The following is a 19,788-nucleotide window of genomic DNA, read 5'->3' on the forward strand; positions in this document are numbered from 1 at the left end:
TGTCCAGGAGTCGGCCTCTTCTGGCCCCGTGCTGCTTTGCAGGGCTCCCGGGAGGGACAGGACGCCTTCCACACCTCCGTCCGGACTCGACCATTCCTTTGACTTCTGGTCCGGGGGTCCCAGCTGCCTGCTCACCAATTATTGACGCCCTCCTTCCTGTGTAACGGCTTGGGGACAGAGCAAAACAGTGGACTGAGGGCCTCCCTAGTGGCACAGGGGTTAAAGACAGCACTATCAAACTATCAGCAGCCACTGCAACACGAGTTCGATCCCCAGCCAGGGAGCTACCCCCATGGTGCAGCAGACCTCTCCTGTCTCGCCCGCTGCTCCCCTCAGCAGTGGATTTCAGTAGATCCGCCTGTCCTGCTCCCCACTCTCTCTGGTGAATCCTCTCTCACACACACCCCCTGCACCTCTGACTTGTATGCATAAACAAATCTTGAAAAAATAACTTTAAAAAGGTCGTCTCGGCGGAGGCGGCGGCAGAGCTATGTCGGAGGAGCAGCTATGTCGGAGGAGCAGTTGGGCGGGGACGGGCCGGCGGCGGCGGTGAAGCAACATTTTTCCAATTTGAAGATTCATTTGATGGTGGCTCCTGCCACCTGCTAATAGCAGCTCAAACTAAATTTTTGTATTTTGAATGGGAGTATGATGTTGGGTCCCTCTGAAGTTTAATTCTGAGTTCTCATTAAAAGAAATCTGCTTTCATTGTTTTATTTCTTAATTGTTATGCTTCAGAATCCATTTGTGTTTTGTGCCCCTCCCCGCCAGGAGTGTAGAGCAAGGCTCTTGTTAAAAGCCCAGTGTGACAGAGTCATGATACACTAGTGTCTTACTGGTTCTTTAATAAATCCTTTGGTATAAAAAAAAAAATTACAAAACAAAAACAAAAGAGTGGACTGAACCCCAGCTGTGCCTGCTGTGGGATGTCAGGGTGGTCCGCCCCCCTCTCTATCCTAGGCAACTCGGAATCACTCCAGGAAGGACACCTAACACGTCCAGAGTGGACTTGACAAGGATTTATTAGCTCATTAAATCTTCACAACCTGGAGAGCACAGAACCCACATGGAGGAAGTTTCCAGAAGCCAAGGCCCAGAAAGGCGCAGTCCCCCAAAGTCCCCCACCCGCTAGAGGCACGTGTCACACTCACCCCTGTGCCAGCCTCTTCCCGCATGGTGTGGTGGGTGAGGACAGTCACTGGAGCTGGATAGCCCGGCTGTGTGGGACCCCAGCCTGCTGCTTGGCTCGCCTGTGCCTCAGTTTCCCCATCTATCAAATGGGGATCATAGTAAGAGCCCCTTCCTCATGGGACTGCAGGGAGCTGTGCTGAGGCTCAATGAGTAGGTCCTGAGCTTCCACAGACCCCCTGGTGTGGCCGAGGGAGCCGGAGGCGGGATGGAAACCCAAATGCCCCGACTTCCAAGTCTACAATTTCCACCTACACGTGATGCCCTCAGACATCACATCCAGAACCAACCTCGGGCCTGCACACCGGCCCTGGGCCCAGGCGCCCCCGACTCACCGCGGTCCCTCCTGCGGGCCCGAGCCCCGCCTCTAAGAGCAGATCTCGGGGAGCTGGAGAAGGGGCTTGAGCCCCTAGATCCCAAGGTGCATGGAGCAAGCACAGCCCAGCACGCCGGGTGCCAGGGACCCAGAGAACAGAAACTGGGGCCAGGGCCCTGGTGGCGGGTGTGTGTGTGTGTGTGTGTGTGTGTGTGTGTGTGTGTGTGCTGCAGTGTCATGTGATCTGGACAGCTCCTGGGTCGGGAAGGGCCTGGGGGTGGGGGAGGACTGAGTGCAGGGAGGAAGTTTCCAGGACGCACTTGGCCGCTCCCTCATCAGGTGGGGTCTGATCCACTCCTCTCTGAGGGACAGACCCCCGCCTGGGGTCCGAAACATCCGGGTTCAAATCCGCGGGGTACACCCAGTGACCCCGAGTACCCAGGCAAACGACTGTCTCCAAGCCGCGGTGCTCTCTCTGAAAGAGGGACCATCAGGGTTGCCGCGGGGGAGGGTCTGGCAGGGGTGGGGAGGAGGAAGGGACTGGGAGTGGTGGGGATGCCCACGGACTGGTGAGGGCACCCCCCACTCCCCTGCTGACAGCCAGAAAGAGGAGGGGCCTGATCGGGTGACCCCTCCTTCCGGTCTCTCTGGCCTGGGGCTGGACTCAGGCACACACTCCCCAGCCAACTCCCAGGCCCCCTGCAGGGAGGACACCCGTTTTCTCCCTGGCCCTTCCACCCTCCCGGGCCGGGAACAGATGTCCTTGCTTCCTGCCAGAGCTCGAGAGCTGGGACGGCTCCTTGTGTCACTTCCAGGGAAGCAGACACCCTGGGTGGGAATCTCTGGGCTTCCCCGGAGATGACAGCGCTCTTGCCTGGTCCCCTGCCTGCTCTGGCCTGACTCCTCCCGGCATCCACTGCTCATAGGCACACGGTCCTGGGCCTGCTCTGGGGGTTCGTCGTGCACGGAGCCTGCATTTGCTTTGCTCCTCCCTCACAGCTCACCTTGACTCCCAGAGATCAGGGGTGCAGGGTGGGCAGCATCCGGCAGTCGGGGTGAGGGTGTGAGGTGGCGTACCAGGATCCCAGTGGCCAGACAGTGTCCCCGGGGCTGTTGCCTCTTGAGAAATGTTCTGGCTTCTCCCAGCCCCCAGCACTGCTGGGAGACCACACAGGCAGCCTTGGCGGGCAGCGCCCCTGGGAACCTTGCCTTCCAGACAAGCGCACAGGTTTACCTAGCTGGGGCCAGGCGTCCCCCCCATGATCGGCAGCACCCCCTCAGGCCACCGCACCCCCTTACCCACAGCCTCCCTAGCGCCCTTCCGGCCCGGGGAACCCAGCTGGTCAGAAGCACCTTGTGGGCGATGGGAGCTAGAGCTGGATTGTGCGGGAGGATTTTTTTCGAGTTTTTAATTGCAAAGTTAATTTGCACCAAAATTGCAGAGTTAATGTGTAGCCAGGCATGTTTTTATTTATTTATTTATTATATATACATGCACTGGGTATAGTCAGAAGCGCGGGAGGGTGAGAGAATTCACCAGAGCCAGAGCGAGGAGCAGAACAGGCAGAAGGACCGAAGCACACTGCTGAGGGGAGCAGCGGGTGGCAGGAGAGGTCTCCACCGCCCCCCGGGCCAGCAGCCCAACCAGCGCCATCCTGGCTGTTCCTTCCAGTGGCCCACCGCTGGGCTTCCACGCGCCACTAGCGGGGGCCCCCTGCGCGGGGGGCTGGGGGGGCGTCTCCTCTGATGTTCTGTGCGCCCCCCACCCCCTTCAAGCAGGGACCATCTGCTCGAAAAGATTTTTAACTTTGCTCCTCTTGGAGGCTGGGGGTGGGGCGACAGGCAGCGCGCCACAGCAGCAGCAGAGGTTGGGTCAAAACCTCATCTCCGGCCACGACACGGGCGTTTGCCCCCACCCTGGCGCCCTGGCGCCCACGCTGCTCCGGGGCTCACTCGTCCGCGTGACCTTGGACAGCGACCCGCCCGCCGCGGGCCTCAGTTTCCTCGTGCGCGCCGAGCGCTCCTCCCGCGCGAGGCTCCTCCGCGCGCCGCCGCCCTCCCTCCGCGCCCTTCCCGGAGCGGCCGGAGCCCGGAGGGGCGGGGCGGGGTCCCCGGGAGTCCCGCCGCGGCCCCCGGGTCGCCGCCCGCCCCGCGCCCGCGGCGGGACGAAGCCCCGGGCGCCGCCCCCGGCTCTCGCCGCAGCCCGCGCCCTCCGCGCCCGGCACGCAAGGGGTGCGGGGCCGGGCCCGCGCCGGCCCGGGGGAGCCGCCGGGGCGGGGCCGCCGCGCCCGCTCCCCTCCCCGCCGCCCGCGCCGCCTCCCGCCGCCCGGGCTCAGAGCGGCGGCAGCAGCGGCCGCGGCGACAGCTCCGGCGCCGGCTCCTCCCGCTCCCGCTCGGGCCCCGCTCGGCCCCGCGCGCCCGGGCCCCGCGCCCCGACCCCGCCGCCGCGCCTGCCGGGGCCCCGCGCGCCCCCCCGCCCGCCTCACGCTGAAGTTCCTGGCCGTGCTGCTGGCCGCGGGCATGCTGGCGTTCCTGGGTGCTGTCATCTGCATCATCGCCAGCGTGCCCCTGGCGGCCAGCCCGGCGCGGGCGCTGCCCGGCGGCGGCGACAACGCCTCGGTCGCCCCGGGCGCCCCGGGCGCCGCCGCGTCCCCGGGCCCGCAGCGCAGCCTGAGCGCGCTGCACGGCGCGGGCGGCTCGGCCGGGCCCCCCGCGCTGCCCGGGGCTCCCGCGGCCAGCGCGCGCCCGCTGCCGCCCGCGCCCCTCTTCAGCCGCTTCCTGTGCACGCCGCTGGCCGCCGCCTGCCCGTCGGGGCCCGAGCCCGGGGACGCGGCGGGCGCGGCGCCGGGCGAGCGCGAGGAGCTGCTGCTGCTGCAGAGCACGGCGGAGCAGCTGCGCCAGACGGCGCTGCAGCAGGAGGCGCGCATCCGCGCGGACCAGGACACCATCCGCGAGCTCACCGGCAAGCTGGGCCGCTGCGAGAGCGGCCTGCCGCGCGGCCTGCAGGACGCCGGGCCCCGCCGGGACACCATGGCCGACGGGGCCTGGGACTCGCCCGCGGTCATCCTCGAGCTGGAGGACGCCGTGCGCGCCCTCCGCGACCGTCTCGACCGCCTGGAGGTGAGCGCCGCGCGCCGCGCCGTCGGGGTCCAGCCGGGGATGGGAGGAGCCGCCCGCGCCCGAGCGCGCGGGGCGTCCCGCAACCACCGCCGGGTGCGGGGCCCCCGGGAGGCCCTCGCGAGTGTGACCCGCGGGTCTGCCGTCCGTGTACAGGGAGTGCTGCGTTGGGGGGGGGTTGGAGAAGGGAAGACGCGGATAGAAAAAGAGTCTGACACCCCGACGACGTGGAAGGGGCGCGGGACAGACACATCGCCAATCCCTGTCCCTCCAGGACCCGCTCTGGGCCTCAGTTTCCGCATCTGTAAAGTGGGTGTAACAGTCTCCACGTGCAGTGAGGAGGGAAGTGGGGGCTGGTGGGGGTGCTGCTTGGCTCCCACTAGGGCCGCTTTACATGCCCTTTGCATTTCCGTCTTCCCAGCACAGTGAAGCAGCACCAGCCCCACACTCACGCCCCGCGGTCAAGAGATAGGACGAGCTGACCAAGACACTGGGGTCCTCCTCTTCCGCAGAGGAAGGGGGTGTCACTCCCCTGTGTCTCTTACTACCCCAAACCCCACCCCAAATCACTCTGGCTGGGACCGTGAACTGGAGGACAGGAGCTCTCCCGCCCCCCAAACCTGGAAGGCTGCTGCTCTAGGGGGAGACCTGAGTGGAGACCAGGGCCCACAGGGCTCCTCCGCTCCTCCTGCCTCCGGGCACAGGATGGGGTCAGCCACCAGGGCTGGGACATGGGGAGTCTGCACTTGGTGTCGGGGGCTCCTGGGCCAGTCATTTCTCCTCTGAACTAGACCCCGTTCTCCCCTGGCAAGCTATTTGAGGCCCCCCCCGGAGGGGTGCCCAAGAGACTAGCCAGGACAGGCATTCAGAGACCCTGACCCCCACGCCTGACCATCCGTGATTTCCAGGCTGCTGCCAAGGGGGTGAGCAGCAACACGGGATCTGTGGAAGGAGGGGGGAGAAGGCCAAAGCACCGGCCGTCCCCGAACTTACCTCCCCCCAACTGAATGCAGCTGGACAAGGCAGAGGCAGGAGGGAGGCTCCACTGGGATTCTGCAGGGCCGGCCTCCCTCTGGCCCACTGCGGCCCCGGGGGCTTTGTAGGGTGAGAGTGAGGAAAATGACCCGGGACTGCTGGAAGTCAAGAGGGCGGCAGAGTCTCTTTCCTCGCCTGTAACGTGGAGACAACAGCACCTGCCTCCCTGGGGTGCTGGGAGGATTCAGCGGCGCCTCTTTGAGAGGGGCCGGGAACGGCGCGCTCAGTCTGGGCGGCTGCTTTCTTCCCCCGAGCAGTGACAGCACACTGCTCATTTGTAAAATGCAGCCCAAGCCAAAAATGGGCACAAACCCTCCTTGGAGGAAATAGGTTTTAGGAATGTAAAAAATAAATTGGCTTTCAATAAATTCCCTCCTGCCTGCCATCACCCCTGCCCCCATGCCCAGATGGCACCGCGGTTCCTCCCACGACTGGGGCTGGCAGGGCTGGGCTTGTCCTGGACTCGTGCCCCAGGCACCTGCGCATTTGGCAGGGTGGCGCCCCTCCAGTTTCCTGCTGAGGTTGGGGGGATCCTGGTGCTGGGATTTGGCACCAACCTCCCAGGCAGGGCAGCCCTGGCCTCCCCTACACACCCTCGCAGGCTTCCTGCGTGTAGTAGCCATGGAAAGGGCCAGCGGTCCCAGAGGGCGCCCACCGCATCGGTCTGCTGAGGACGGCATCGCCGGAGCCAGTCTCTTTGGGGGTCTTTGTAGGGGCTGGGCTCTGGAACCCGACAGATGTGGAGTCAGACGATGGGACTTTTTTGTTTCTAATATTTCCCCTCATCCGTATCCTCAAAAGGATGCTCCCGGATTGTCAGGGCTTTCCCTCTTCCCCCTCAGCTCTTCCCCCGACGCAGATGCAAGCGCTCTTGCAGATGTCACCGGGGTGACAGACACTTTCTGGTCCCTGTCGTGCCGGATCCCCCTCTGACGCCTCGCCTTGCTGCCCGCCCCCTCCTGGACATCTCGGTGCCCTGGCTTCCAGGCACCCTCACGCCCCCTGCCCCTTCTGCTCTCTGGCTCCTCGCAGGGTCCTCCCCTTTTAACCTCTGTGCCCCTCCTGGGGGTCCTCTCACTTTCGCTGGGTGAACTCAGCCATCTTGGCGGTGTCTACACCCACCCCTCTGTGGTGCCGAAGCCCATTCCATCTCCAGCTCAGGATTCTCTCCCCTGAGCTCCAGAACAGTGGCTCCAGCTGTGTCGTGAGCACCTCCATCTGGATATCCTACCAACCCCGACTCATCGTGCCCAGCCTGAACCCAACCTGTCTCTCCCAACCTCCTTTTCAGATGCATTCTGCGGTGTCCTCACTGTCTCCTACCCCCTCCAACCTCCCCTTACAGGCATCCCCAGGGATCTTCCTCAAGCTCACCCCGAGGCTCCACTTTGCTGCAAATTCCTCAGCCTGCTCGATGCCCAGTCTTTCTCACCTTTCTCTCTTTCTCACCTCTACCTAGGTTACACCTCCTCCTGGAGGCCTTTCCTGATTGCACTGTCCCTTCCCTGTCCCCACTTGTGCTCCCATAATCCTCAACACACCCCTCACCAGCTCTGCATTGCCCCTCCCCCACCCCACTGGACTGGCTACCAAGGGAGAGCAAAGGTCATTCTGGCCTGGCCTCTCCCCCCAGGTCTCAAGGGGGAGCCACGCTTGAAGGTTCAGGAGAAATTGTCATTTTAGAATTATTTGTTTAACCTCTTTGTTTTCATTTGTGTTGTTATTGTCGCTGTTCATTTTAAAAGTCAATGCCTGGAGAGGAAAAACACACCTAATTCCACCATTCCTCCCTCTGCAGCCTCCTGTCAGTCCTTTATCTGAAAGTAGAGGTTGTCCAGGGTTGCCAGGCATTGCGGGTAATTACCATCTTAATGACGGCCACGATGTCCAGGGATCTGGCCTGCGCCCCACGGCTACCGTCCACCTCCTGTTGCTGGAGATAGAGACTTTCTCATTATTTTTCTTCTCGAAGCTCATTGGGAGGTCAATTTCATGCAGATAGTGCTCTCTCGTTCTCTCTCTCTCTCTCTCTCTCGCTCTCTCTCTCAGTCATTGAGTGATTTCTTTAGGCTGACTTCCCAGGTCACAGGATATTGACTGTTTATGACTGTTGCCAAGAACCACTTGGCCACATCGGACTCTTTATGTGGCAACAGGCCGCGGATGCATGTTCTCATGTTCCATTTTTGCACTGGTTTAATATATGTGTAAAATGAGATTTCAAGATTGGTTTAAGCAGCAGATCTTTGACACAGACCACATCCATAACCCAGCCCAGCGAGCCAGCCACCTCCATCGTCTTGGAGAGGGAACCTTGGCAAAGCCATCCTGATGATGGTCACGGAGGAGCCTGGACTCAGGGATTTTCCAGCCATGCTGTTTGTTGCAATAACCACGGTATCTTGCGCTTACTGAGTACATTAGGCACTGGGCATCATCACGTCCCATCCTCATAAAACCTTGATGAGGGAGGTACTATACTCGCCCCCTTGTACAGATGGAAAAACAAGGTTCAGAGAGGTAAAGACACTGTCCCAATGTCACACAGCCATGGAACCTCGATTTGACCCCGTTAGTATCTGGCTCCAGAGCCACTGTCTTTCATCACTAACTCTGGAGGAGGCAGCGTTCATCCACCTTCCAGAGAGGGAGGAAGACACTCTTGCTTTCTTGCTGGACACCACCTGGGACCATGTCTGCATCAGAGCACCAGGAGAAGAGTGATCAGGGTCGACCTCAAAGGCTTGTCCTGCTGGCTGGCCAGATGATCAGGCGGCTCATGGGGGGACCTCTGCTGATAAACCTAACACCCACAACGATAATACTGACAACAGCAAGTCACACTGACGAAGCGCTTACGTGCCGGCTAACCCAGTCCTCAGCCCTGAGAAGTAGGCCAGGCACGTGACCCTACTGCAGACGAGGGAACATGGATGCAGAGCGTTGGGGGGAACCAGAGCAGGCAAACCAGCACCCCCACCTCCCCTGATTCACTTTCCCTTCTGTTAACCGATGCAGAGGTCCAGATGCTCCCCAAACACCTTTGCGGCGCTCACATATCCTCTGAAACAGGAAGGCTCGGCGGCAGAGCTGAGTTCTTGCTTGTGACTTTAATCACTCAGGCTCTCTGACTTCAGTTTTCCTCTAAGGACTTACCCTAGTGACCTGTTTGTGACTGTTTTGTTGCTGTTCTTGTTTGTTGGTTTTGGGTGGTTTTTTTTTTTTTGAGGTACACTTACTTTAAAAATCCGTAAGTGCTCATTCCTCGTACTTGTCGTAAAGCACACAAACCTTAATGAAGTTTCACCTATGGATACACCCAAGAAAGCACCACCCAAATCCAGCATCAGAACATATTGAGGGCCCCCAAAAAAGCTCCTTTGTGACCCCCAAAGTACCATCTGGGGCCTTCCTCACCATCGATCAGCGATGCCTGGGTCTGAGCTTCATGCAGGCCACTCAGATAGCTGCAGCCTTTGCATCGGCGGGTCCTGTCCATGTGAGGCCTGACACCGGATCCCGCCTGACCCCGTGGCTGTTCGTGTCCTTGCTGCCCAGTGCACAGCGCTCCCACGTATGGGGGGACCGTCCTTAGCTGCCCATTCTTCTAGGGGTGGGCCTCTGTTTCGGGCTTGGAGTTATGACAAAGCTGCCACAGACCTTCTGTGATGCTCTAAGCTGAGATCCCTGTTTCTCCCTGGGTGCAGGCGCCTGGGTCCTGGGAGAGGCGTGGCTTCAGCCTTGGCTGGCACTACTGAGCGCGCTTCCAAAGCGGCAGTGAGCCTTGGCACGCCCACCCAGGGGCGCTCCCCGGCTCAGTGTGGTCTTTTTCACGACTCGTTCTGGTGGGCGTGCAGCGCTGTGGCTTTCATCTGTGTCTCTGACTCACGCTGTTTGGCACCTTCTCTTGTGTTGTTGGCCACTTTGTGCAGCCCTTGGCCATGGGAAGTGGTACGAGGTCAGGGTGGCACCCCTCGCGGGAGAGTGTGGTGGAGTTTCCCGAGGACAACCCTGGATGCAGAATCCCCCTGAGCCCTGGGGACAGGGACTGAGACAACCAACCCAACGGGGGGCCCATTGAGGGGCACACAGTCCTCATCTGATGCTGGGGAAGCTGGTGCTCAGAGGGACCGAGAGCCTGGCTGAGTCAGGCAACACGGCAGGCCTGGGGCACAGCGGGATTTTCCGTGTGGACAGGCTGGGGGTGCTCTCTTTGCTGTAGCTCTGGGGCCTGAAGGGAGCTCTCAAAGCAGCAACTTGTCCAGGAGCCCTTGACGGGCGAGGCGAGGGGGCTGAGGTTGGGGTGTTCTATCACATTCGGGGGCCTCAGAGCCCAGGAAGGTGTATGGCACGGACCCCGCCGCTGCTCCAGCCTCTTGAAAAGAGCCTTCTCCCCTACCGTCCTCTCCGCCTCACTGCCCGCCTGTCACCCCGACGGCACCCGGAGCCCAGAGGCTGGTTCCTCCTCTCTTCTCCACAGTTCCAAATTGGCACTGGGGCACCAGGACCAAAGATCAGCCTGGTCTTTCCTGCTCATCCTCCTCCGCCTGGGGTCAGATGGAGACAGTGACTGCTGCGGTCCCAGAGGGGGAACCAGGGAGCAGGAAGGGCCCCCCAAGAAGCCTTCCCGACTCACCGTCCCCTGTCATGTTACAGCGGAGCCCATGGCTCCTTTGGGGTGCTTGCACCTGCACCACCGAGTCCACCTCTCTCCCCCCAGCTGAGAGCCGCACCCCCGGTACCCCGTGAGAGGCAGCAGGGCTGAGCCTGTCCTCTGCGCCAGCCTGTCCCGGGCCTGGCCGTTCAGTCCCACGAGAACCCTGAGACTGTCCCTTCCCCACTTCACGGGTGAGAAAATGGAGGCTCAGAGAGGTTAAGAAATTGCCTAGGACGCCACCTGCACCCCTCTCACCACTCCCCTGCCTCCCCGCTCCCCCGTCTCTCCCCTGCCTCTCGACAGTGGAGGTGGAGGTGGTGACGGTGGGGCTGGCGAGGAGGATGGCGGTGGAGGTGGCAATGGTGCAGGTGGTGAAGGTGATGGTGGTGGAGGTGCTGGAGGCGGTGGAGGTGGTGCTCACCGCCATATGCCAGACTTGACATCTGTTCCTTCACGTGCTCCTTACTGAGATCCCAAAACGCAGATACTATTATTACTCCCATTTTCTAGTTGAGGAAACAGGGCAAAGGAGAGTGGGGCAGCTCGTCCAAGGCCACAGAGCTACGAATGGTGAGCCTGGGAGTGACGCGCGCAGCCTGTCTGACGTGAGATGCGTGCCTGTAACCACGGCAACAGGGCGCTGCATGAATGAATGAGTGAGGGCACGCTCTGCGGTCCCTCCAGAGGGGCCCTGTTTCCCTCCCGTCAGAGCATCTTCCTCCGCTCAGGCGGCAGGGAAGCTGCCATGGGAGGCTGAGCAGGCATCTGGCCAGAGGAGGGGGTGGGGCGGAAGAATGTTCTAGGCAGAAGGAACAGCACGTGAGGACGTCCTGGGGCGAGGCCACTGGGGGCCTTCCATGGGAGTGAAGGGCAGCAGGCTTAGGGAGCACTGGGGCCAGTCCCCCGTGGCTGGGATTCTATCTGTACGGCGGCATTGAAGGATTGAAGGCTGGAGAGCAACATGGCTGGATCTGCAGCTTTGGCCTGAGCAGAAGCCCAGGTTTCAGGGCCTGAATGCGGGAGGGACAAAGGAGCTGAGGGAGGCTACAGTTAAGATTCCCGGCTGGGGACCTCCCTGGTGGCCTCGGGGTTAAGTCTTAGCACTATCGCCGCTGTGGCCTGAGTTCGATCCCTGGCCAGGGAGCTGACCCCCTTGGTGCAGCAGACCTCTCTGTCTCCCCGCTGCTCCAAAAAAAAAAAAAAAAAAAATCAGCATCAAATCTTTCAGGCACACAGGAAGGTATAAAGAATGCTTTGAGGTCCTCACCCAGGCTCGAGCCCCAGGGCATTTGCCACCAGCCCCGCCCCACCACCCACACCCAGGGGGCCACCACGCTCCTGAACTTGAATTCTCCTGCCTCTTATGCATGATCTCATTTTGAATCTGTACAACTTTATAGAAATGGGATCTAACTGCTTTTCTGTTAATTTGTGCTTCCTTCCTCTCCACCCCCACAATATTATGATGAAACAAAAAGATTGATAGTCGAAAGTGGAGAAGGCAGACCATTTCAAGAGACACCTAAGTAGGGTCGGTGATAACACAGCTCTTCCTCGACTCACAACAGGGTTATGGCTGCATAGACCCATCATCAGCTGAAAATATCATTAAGTCGAAAGTGTGTGCAATGCACCTCCCCCAACAAACATGATAGCTTAGCCTAACCTGTCTTAAACCTGCCCAGAACACTTGTAGCAGCCTACACTGGGGCGAAATCTGTCTTAGAAGTGTGGACCATCTCCTGGGATTTATTGAATACTATCCTCACAGTGAAATCCAAAGAGTTCTCATTCAAAATCCCAAGTGCGACTCCCACACACATATGAACTAGCTTAGTCCTCGCTGCAGCTCTGTGATAGTATTATTGTACGCTTTTTTGCCCGTGGGGAAACTGAGGCACAGCACTCTTACATGAGAGGGCCACTTGGCTGGGAGAGTCCCGTGTGAGCCAGACAGGATGTGCTCAGCACTCAGGGATGAGGAGATGTGGGGTGGTCAGACCTGATCCACACTGCGGTCCCCAGCCTGTCCTTGCTCCCCCTCCCCTGCTGCCCCCAAAAGCTGGGCCCCTGCTGTCCCAGGCAGGGTTGAGCTACACAGCAGGTGGCGCTCTGACCCTGAGTCCAGCACCTTCCTTTCCCTCTGCCCCCGGAAGAAGGGGACCATCCCCATCCGGGGCACTGGTTGGGTCTTGCCCTGTCCTCCCAGCCTCCCAGCCTCCTCCTCCTCCCCTGGCTGCTGTAGGCTCTGCCCCGGCACCCAGTCTGACTGCCTGCCAGGCCCTCCAGCCCTCCCAGGGTTACTAGACCCTCTTCTGCTGACTATGGGCAGGGGAGCCAGTACTGTGCCTATGTGTCAGACCAACAAACAAGACCCAGATGATCAGGGCAGCGCTGAGAAAGGGAACAGGTTCTGGACAGGGCCCGGCTCTGCAGCTGGGCAGCGGTATGATCTGGGCACCTGACGACCCCTCTCTGAGCCTCAGGCCTCCTCTATAAAGCTGGCCTCAGTGCTGCCCCAGGTTGTGGAAAGGGGTGGGGCATATTCGCACAGCGCTTCCTGGCAGGGCCTAGCAAGCAGGTGACGCGGGCAGCTGCCCCCCTTAGCTGGGCTGGACTGGAACTCTGAGCTTTGGCTCCAGGCCCCACGTACTTTCACCAGACCCCACCCGGGACCCCAGGGGGATAGGCAGTGGGTTCCAAGGCCCTGTTCCCGTCTCACTGGAGCTGAGCAGAGTGACGGCATCATCAGCTCCCTCCCATCTTAGGCCAGGAGCGCTTGGCATCGGGCCGGAAGCCCACACAGCACAGCCTGCACCCACAGCAGATGGGAAAGTGGGGCGGCGGGGAGTCATGTTCTTGTGATTCAGACATTGGGGTGCGGAGGGGGCCACACGATCGGGGAGCCCACCTCCTTCCTCCCAGGCCTTCCTGTCGGCAGCGGAGCTGGTGGCTCTAACAAAAGGACAGCTTGTGTGCCTCCCTCCCCACACACTTTCTCCGCTTTCTCCGGCAACGGCAACGCAGCACAGCAGTGTGTAAACAGCACTCAGCCTCCTGTTCCCCAGGCTGGTGTTGCTCTCGCTGAGGGGGGGAGGGCAGGTGGTGGAGGGGGAGGGTGCGGGTCCAGAGGTGTCAGATGGTGGAAAATTCAAAAGGACCTCTGCCTCAGTTTCCCCATCTGTGTAATGGGGATACACAGTGAGTGACTGTGAGAGTTTGAGTAAAATGTGTCAGCTGCCAAGGCCGGGCCTGGCAGGCTGTCTCAGGCCAAGCTCAGCACAGAGAAAGCGGGAAGCAGAATAGCAGGGTGCTGGACCAGGACCCATAGGCATGGCTCTTGGGGTGTTGAGACTGCGTGCCCCCTAAGCTAATTGCCTCTGCCCAGGCTTCTACGAGCCCAGCCAGCTTGTGCATTGGGCAGCTGGCCTGCTACTTCCCTGGGAAGGTTCTGGAAGGAGCATTTTCCCCACTGGCTAATGTATTATGCTTTTCCACGTGGATCTGCCCCCACACATCCTTGCACTGTCTTAGAGAAGCTTGGTGAGTGAATGAGCAAAGACTCAGACAGTCCGCCCCTTTCTGGACCCACCAGCATACAGCCTTCCGGTCACAAAGGACGTGGCAGGAGTTCTTAACCTTGACTGCATGTGAGAACCATCCGGGGGTCTTTTACAGTCGGGACCCCACCCCTGCCAGAGGCTGAGGTCCTTAGGGACAGGAGGCAGCCTACTTGCAGCTCACCATCAACACTAGAAACACCCACCAGAAACCAGTACGTGTTTGTTGCCAGAAGTTGGCACTGCCATCCCTTGTGTGCACATGGGGAAACTGAGGCTCACCTGCGGGCTCACTCATCAGGGGTGGAGGGCATTTTCCAGCCCCATGTCTCTTCCCTCCCTCCCTCCCAGAGCCCTCATGTGCTTCTTTCTCTGCCCTGTAAGCAGCAGGAGCTCCCAGCCCGTGTGAACTTCTCAGCTGCCCCAGCGCCCGCATCCGCAGCGCCCACCGCCCTGCACTCCAAGATGGACGAGCTGGAGGGGCAGCTGCTGGCCAAGGTGCTGGCATTGGAGAAGGAGCGCACCGCCCTCAGCCACAGTAGCCACAAGCAGCAGCAGGAGGTGGAGAAGGAGCTGGATGCACTGCAGGGCCGTGTGGCTGAGCTGGAGCACGGTGGGTCCCAGGCCCACGAGGGCACAGCAGCGAGACCCTGGTCTTCGGATGGGCCCTCGGGGTCGCAGATGCACTGGGAAACATTTGCATGCTCCCAGAGGCAAATACGAGGCCGGATGGGGGCCAGTGGACTGAAACATGAGCAAGAAAGAACAAGTGGGCAGTTCGATCACAAACAGCACCTGCTGGCACATAGGTTGTGGGAGTGGGCCAAGAAGGCGACGGGTCAGCTGGTTGAATCTCCACAAACCACACAAGGAGGTTATTACCTCCAAGGGTCATGGATGAGGAAACTGGGGTTCAGAGAAGTCAGTGACTTGCCCAAGGTCATACAGCCAGTAAGCAGCGGATCTAGACTTAACACCACGTCTGTTTGACTCCAAAGTCCGCGCAATGACCACTGCCATAAAATAGCACCTTCAGTGAATTGGGATTTTTTTCATTTGTATAATACCAGGCACTGCCAGGGGGTCAGAGAAATACCATGTAATAGACAGAGTTTGGGGACAGGCACCAGGGCACAAAGTTCCTGGACCTGCAACTGTCACTGGATCACTCTGTGGCTCTAGAAGCTCGCTTCCTTTCTCCAGCTCATTTTTCTCATCTGAAAACTAGGGGTTCAGGGACCATGAGCTCACAGGGACCTTACATCTTTGAAATCTCATAAGGATCACCCTTAAAGAGGCTTGGAGACATGTGGGGGATTCCAGGAGAAGCCATGAGCAATAGTGAGTCTTACTGAGACTCAGAGTAAGAGTTCAAGAGTAGGAAACCCAGGATGCTTCCTGGAGGAGGAGGGCCTCGAGCTAGTCCTTGAGAGCAGAGATAGAGAATAATTTTGGAGTGGAGGGGCACAGCAAGGGCACAGCTTGGAGGCAGACTGCCAATCCCTGCAGAAACCCCCCTGACGTTTAAGATATAGAATCCCTGCAGACTCAGCTGGGAGATACTGTGGAGATCAAGGATTCCCAGATTGTCTGATTTAGATCCCAGCTCTGCCCCGTCCTAGCTGTGTGACCTTCAGATTGCTACTTAACCTCCCTGTGCTGAGGTTTCCTTACTGTAAAATGAGCGTTTTAATAGCATCTGTCTCCGAGGGTTTTTGCAAGAATGAATGACAACGCATGTAACAGCCCTGAAGACGAGGCCAGCCCCAGCAGAAAGCCTTGTCTGTTGCAACAAACTCTAAAAATGACAACAGCTGACACCTGCTGAGCATGCGCCAGGCCCTTGACATGATTTGTCCCACCCCACCCTCACACAACCCTGGGAGGGAGGAGACGCTATTACCCTCATTTCACTGAGGAGACCAAGACCCAGAGAAGTGAAGTTGCACTTGGCTGGGCAGTGGCGGCGGCAGGACTTGAACGAGGGACTTCTCAGGTCCAGGGTCCTTGCGTGTACCCACCCCCTTCAGCACTGAGAGTAGAGAAGCCGTGACAGCACCTGGCACCTAGCAGGTGCCCTGGCCCTAGCAGCCCTCATTCTGGACTGCCCTGTCCCCCACCTCAGCAGTGTTAATTGACCCCCACCATGTCTACCTTGCTCACCCCCGCAGGACCCTCAGCCTACAGCCCCCCAGATGCCTTCAGGGTCAGCATCCCCATCCGCAACAACTACATGTACGCTCGCGTGCGGAAGGCGCTGCCTGAGCTCTACGCCTTCACCGTCTGCATGTGGCTGCGGTCCAGGTCGGGCGGCACCGGCCAGGGCACGCCCTTCTCCTACTCGGTGCCTGGACAGGCTAACGAGATCGTGCTGCTGGAGTCGGGCCACAACCCCATGGAGCTGCTGATCAATGACAAGGTGAGGGGCGGCGCTGGGCCGGGCAGGAGGGACCCGCTGGGGCGGGGGTGACCCTTCCAGAAGCACCTGTACTGCTTGGAAGCCAAACATGGGGGCCCTTCGAGTCTCCTGCTCAGCATACTCAGTACACATGAAATGCCTACTGGTTGCCAGGCTGGGTTCTGAGAAGACAAAGCCAAGCCAGACGGACCTGGGGTGGCAGAAGGCTCTAAGTGTGGTGTTCCCATTAACCGAAGCCTCAGGCCTTAACAGCGGGGCTGGGAGTGTCTGCCCCCAGGGCCCTGCTCTTTCTCCAAGACAAACAGAGGAAATGAGGTCTAAGGGGCCTATTGGGAGAGGAGAGGAAGGACAGAGGGAAGAAGTGATGGCGGGAAGGCGCTAACGAGGGAGGGGGCACCTACAGCCCCTGTCCCTCCCGGCCTATGGACTGTGGAATGGTGCCTTGGTGTGGCTCTGGGCCTGAATGCTGGGCCTGAATCTTGGACCTGCCACTGACCCACTATGTGACCTTAGACTGGTCACTTACACCCCGTACCTCAGTTTCCAGATCTGTAAAGCAGGAACGACAACTTTCTCTAGTTTACAGGCTTGTGACCAGAAAGCAGTGGCTTAGACACATGCAAAGGGCTTTGGGAAGCCAGGCATTCGGCAGCCTCGACACGCTGCGCTCTTTGCTGCATCAGGCCCTGTGCTTGTAACCACTTTCTTGACATTACCAACCTCAGCCCTCCCAGTGGCACTGGGAGGTATGTGCCCAAAAGAAGCTGAGGCTCAGAAAGGGAAAATAGTGCATCCCGGACACACAAGTGGTAATGGGGTGACTTGGGGTCTGGGGCTCCAGAAACCACCTCTTAACCTCCCCACTGTGCTGCCCTTGAGCCACCCACCCTCCCATGCCCCAAACGCCTGCCCCTAAACCTCCACTCTAACCTGGCTTCAGGGCAGGACAAAGACAGGCTTTGCGTGGAGGGAGTGATGTGACTAAGAGGAAGGATGGGAAGCATCTTCTCAGCCCCGTGCTCCCTGCCTGCTACTCTGCTTTGGGTTTTGCAAGCATGGTGGTCTCTCAAGACCCCCTGAAAATATCACATCCACTTGTGACCAGCCCACAGCCACTTAGAGCCACTTGGAGCGGTGGACGCCCATCAGAGCGCTGCTCAGCAGCAAGTACCTTCCATGGGTGTCCTAGAGGAGGGGGGAGGCGGGTCCGGGAAGTGAATGTCTCTTGTGGTCCAGAAGGTCCTGAAAAGATGGGAGGGGCTGGACTACGTTAGATCCTGCTCCCCTGACCCCGGCATAACCCTGCCTGCCCAAGGTCGGCACTCAGAGCTCAGTGGAAGGGTTCAGCACCCTGGATAGGGCACACAGAGCCCCTTCTGGGAACCTGGGGTGTCCTTTTGAGCAGCAGCTGCAGACTATACATGGTTGCCCTTTTTAGTTGGACCTCTGAGCCTTGGCTCCTGCTGTGCCCCCCCTTGGTGTACCTTGCAGTGGCTTGGTGAGGTTCCATCGACCTCCCAGGGGTGTTTAGAGGCCCTGTCTTGTTCCCATGCCCTCTTCTTCCTCTGGGAAGAAGCCTCTGTACCGCCCAGATGGCCCCCTATGTTACTCTGTCTTGTTTATTGTCCCGAAGTCCTTCTATTGCAGACTCAGTTCATTTAAGGCCAGGACCAGCTCCACACCCCCATGTCCAGAATAAGGCCTGGCACCCAGTAGGCCTCAGAGAATGTTGCATTAAATTGTGAACTCAGAAAATTTACGAGATGAAAGAACCTCTGGGGAGACCCAAATCCTCAGGCAGCAGGTGCCTTTCATCTCACCGGCCAAGTCTTCTCCATCAGCAGTGGCTTCTCAGACCACTGAGATGGGTAGATCCTGAGGATGAGTCACGAGATTGATCAGCCAGGTCTGCCTGGCAAAGGCGGCAGCAGTATTGGGCTCGCGTGCCATCCCTCACCTGACCTCCTCACTTTATAGATGAGGAAACCGAGGCCTTGTGGCACCTCTGACCTGGGGTTGGGGGACCTGTGTTTAGGTGGCCCAGCTGCCCCTGAGTCTAAAGGACAACAGCTGGCATCACATCTGCATCGCCTGGACCACAAGGGATGGCCTGTGGTCTGCCTACCAGGACGGGGAGCTGCGGGGCTCTGGTGAGAACCTGGCTGCCTGGCACCCCATCAAGCCTCATGGGATCCTTATCCTGGGCCAGGAGCAGGTAAGACTCAGAGTGGTATCAGGGTTTGAAGCCCAGGTACATGTCCCACTCACCCAGGGCCCCTTGGGAGGGGGGGTTAGGCGGAAGGACCTTGAAAGCAGAGCAGTCTGACCCAGCCCCGATGCAGTGGACAGACAGACCCAGAGAGGGTTGACCGTCAAGGGGCGGGGGTAGGGCCTGGGGGCGGGCTCCTGCCTTGGGGCTGGTCTGGAGAGTCATGGCAGGAATTTCAACAGGGACTGAGACCTGTCTGTCTTCTCCGTTCCCTCACTCTGTCTTTTTCCTTTCTCTGCTATTCTCTTGGCCCAGGATACCCTGGGTGGCCGGTTTGATGCCACTCAAGCCTTCGTGGGCGACATTGCCCAGTTTAACCTGTGGGACCACATCCTGACACCCACCCAGGTCCTGGGCCTTGCCAACTGTACCGGGCCGCTACTGGGCAACGTCCTCCCCTGGGAAGACAAGCTGGTGGAGGCTTTTGGGGGTGCAAAGAAGGCCACCTTCGATGTCTGCAAGGGGAGGGCCAAGGCATGAGGGGCTGCCTCGTGCAGGGCCCCTCCTTTGTCTGCCACTTTGGGGCCTTTGGGGGGCACGTTCCCTCCTCAGCCTACCCACACTCTGGCCTACCCCTCCTGCCCCACTCCTCGCCATACCTCCACCCCTGCCCCATCCCCACACCTCCAGAACGCCCTGCCCTGTGTTGGCTGTCCCCTCATCCCACTGGGCAGGGACAAGCAGCTCAAGTCAACAGGTCACGCCTGGGGTGAGTCCAGTGCCTAGGGTGGGGGGCGCAGTTAGCCATACTCACAGCTCTGCCCACCCTCCTGGCGACTGGCGCCATCTCTCACCCCCAGCCCCACCTTGCCCCATCAGCCCTATCTATTCCACTGACTTCAGCAGCGTCTGCCGTGGGATTACGTATGGGGCAAGGGCCTTGAGCTCAGCGGCAGGGGTGGCCTTCCTCCACCTTTCCCTCCCCACCCCCCACCCCCCACCCCCGCCCACAGCCTGCCTCTCCCCTCTTCCCCCCCAAACCCCGCCCACAGCCCGCCTCTCCCTCCTCACCACCCCCCCGCTGCCCACAGCCTGCCTCTCCCTCCTCTCTGTGCTCGCGGTTCGAATGTTGGCTCCATGTGTGGCTGGCCCCACCTCATTTTCTAGGACATTCCCTTTCCAGCTCCAGCCTGGAGCATTAGGGACCAAGACCCGCCAGGTCAGAAGGCCATAGTCACCCCTTGTGCCCACCCACAGCTGGGTTGCTGAGGCGCGGTCCCTTCTCCC

General features: G+C 59.8%; 1 protein-coding gene across 1 annotated transcript; it reads left to right on the forward strand.

Moving 5' to 3' along the window:
- Positions 1 to 507: 507 nt before the first annotated feature.
- Positions 508 to 19,475, forward strand: NPTXR (neuronal pentraxin receptor). Its single transcript, XM_037515161.1, has 6 exons — positions 508 to 549; positions 3,998 to 4,624; positions 14,261 to 14,486; positions 16,045 to 16,292; positions 18,328 to 18,507; positions 18,817 to 19,475. Exons 1-6 carry the CDS (start codon positions 508 to 510, stop codon positions 19,039 to 19,041), a joined length of 1,548 nt encoding a protein of 515 aa, XP_037371058.1. The 3' UTR covers positions 19,042 to 19,475.
- Positions 19,476 to 19,788: the final 313 nt, after the last annotated feature.

The sequence above is a fragment of the Talpa occidentalis genome, unplaced genomic scaffold (genome assembly GCF_014898055.3).
Source record: "Talpa occidentalis isolate TD23 unplaced genomic scaffold, MPIMG_talOcc4v2.1 talOcc4.16, whole genome shotgun sequence".
Taxonomy (NCBI): domain Eukaryota; kingdom Metazoa; phylum Chordata; class Mammalia; order Eulipotyphla; family Talpidae; genus Talpa; species Talpa occidentalis.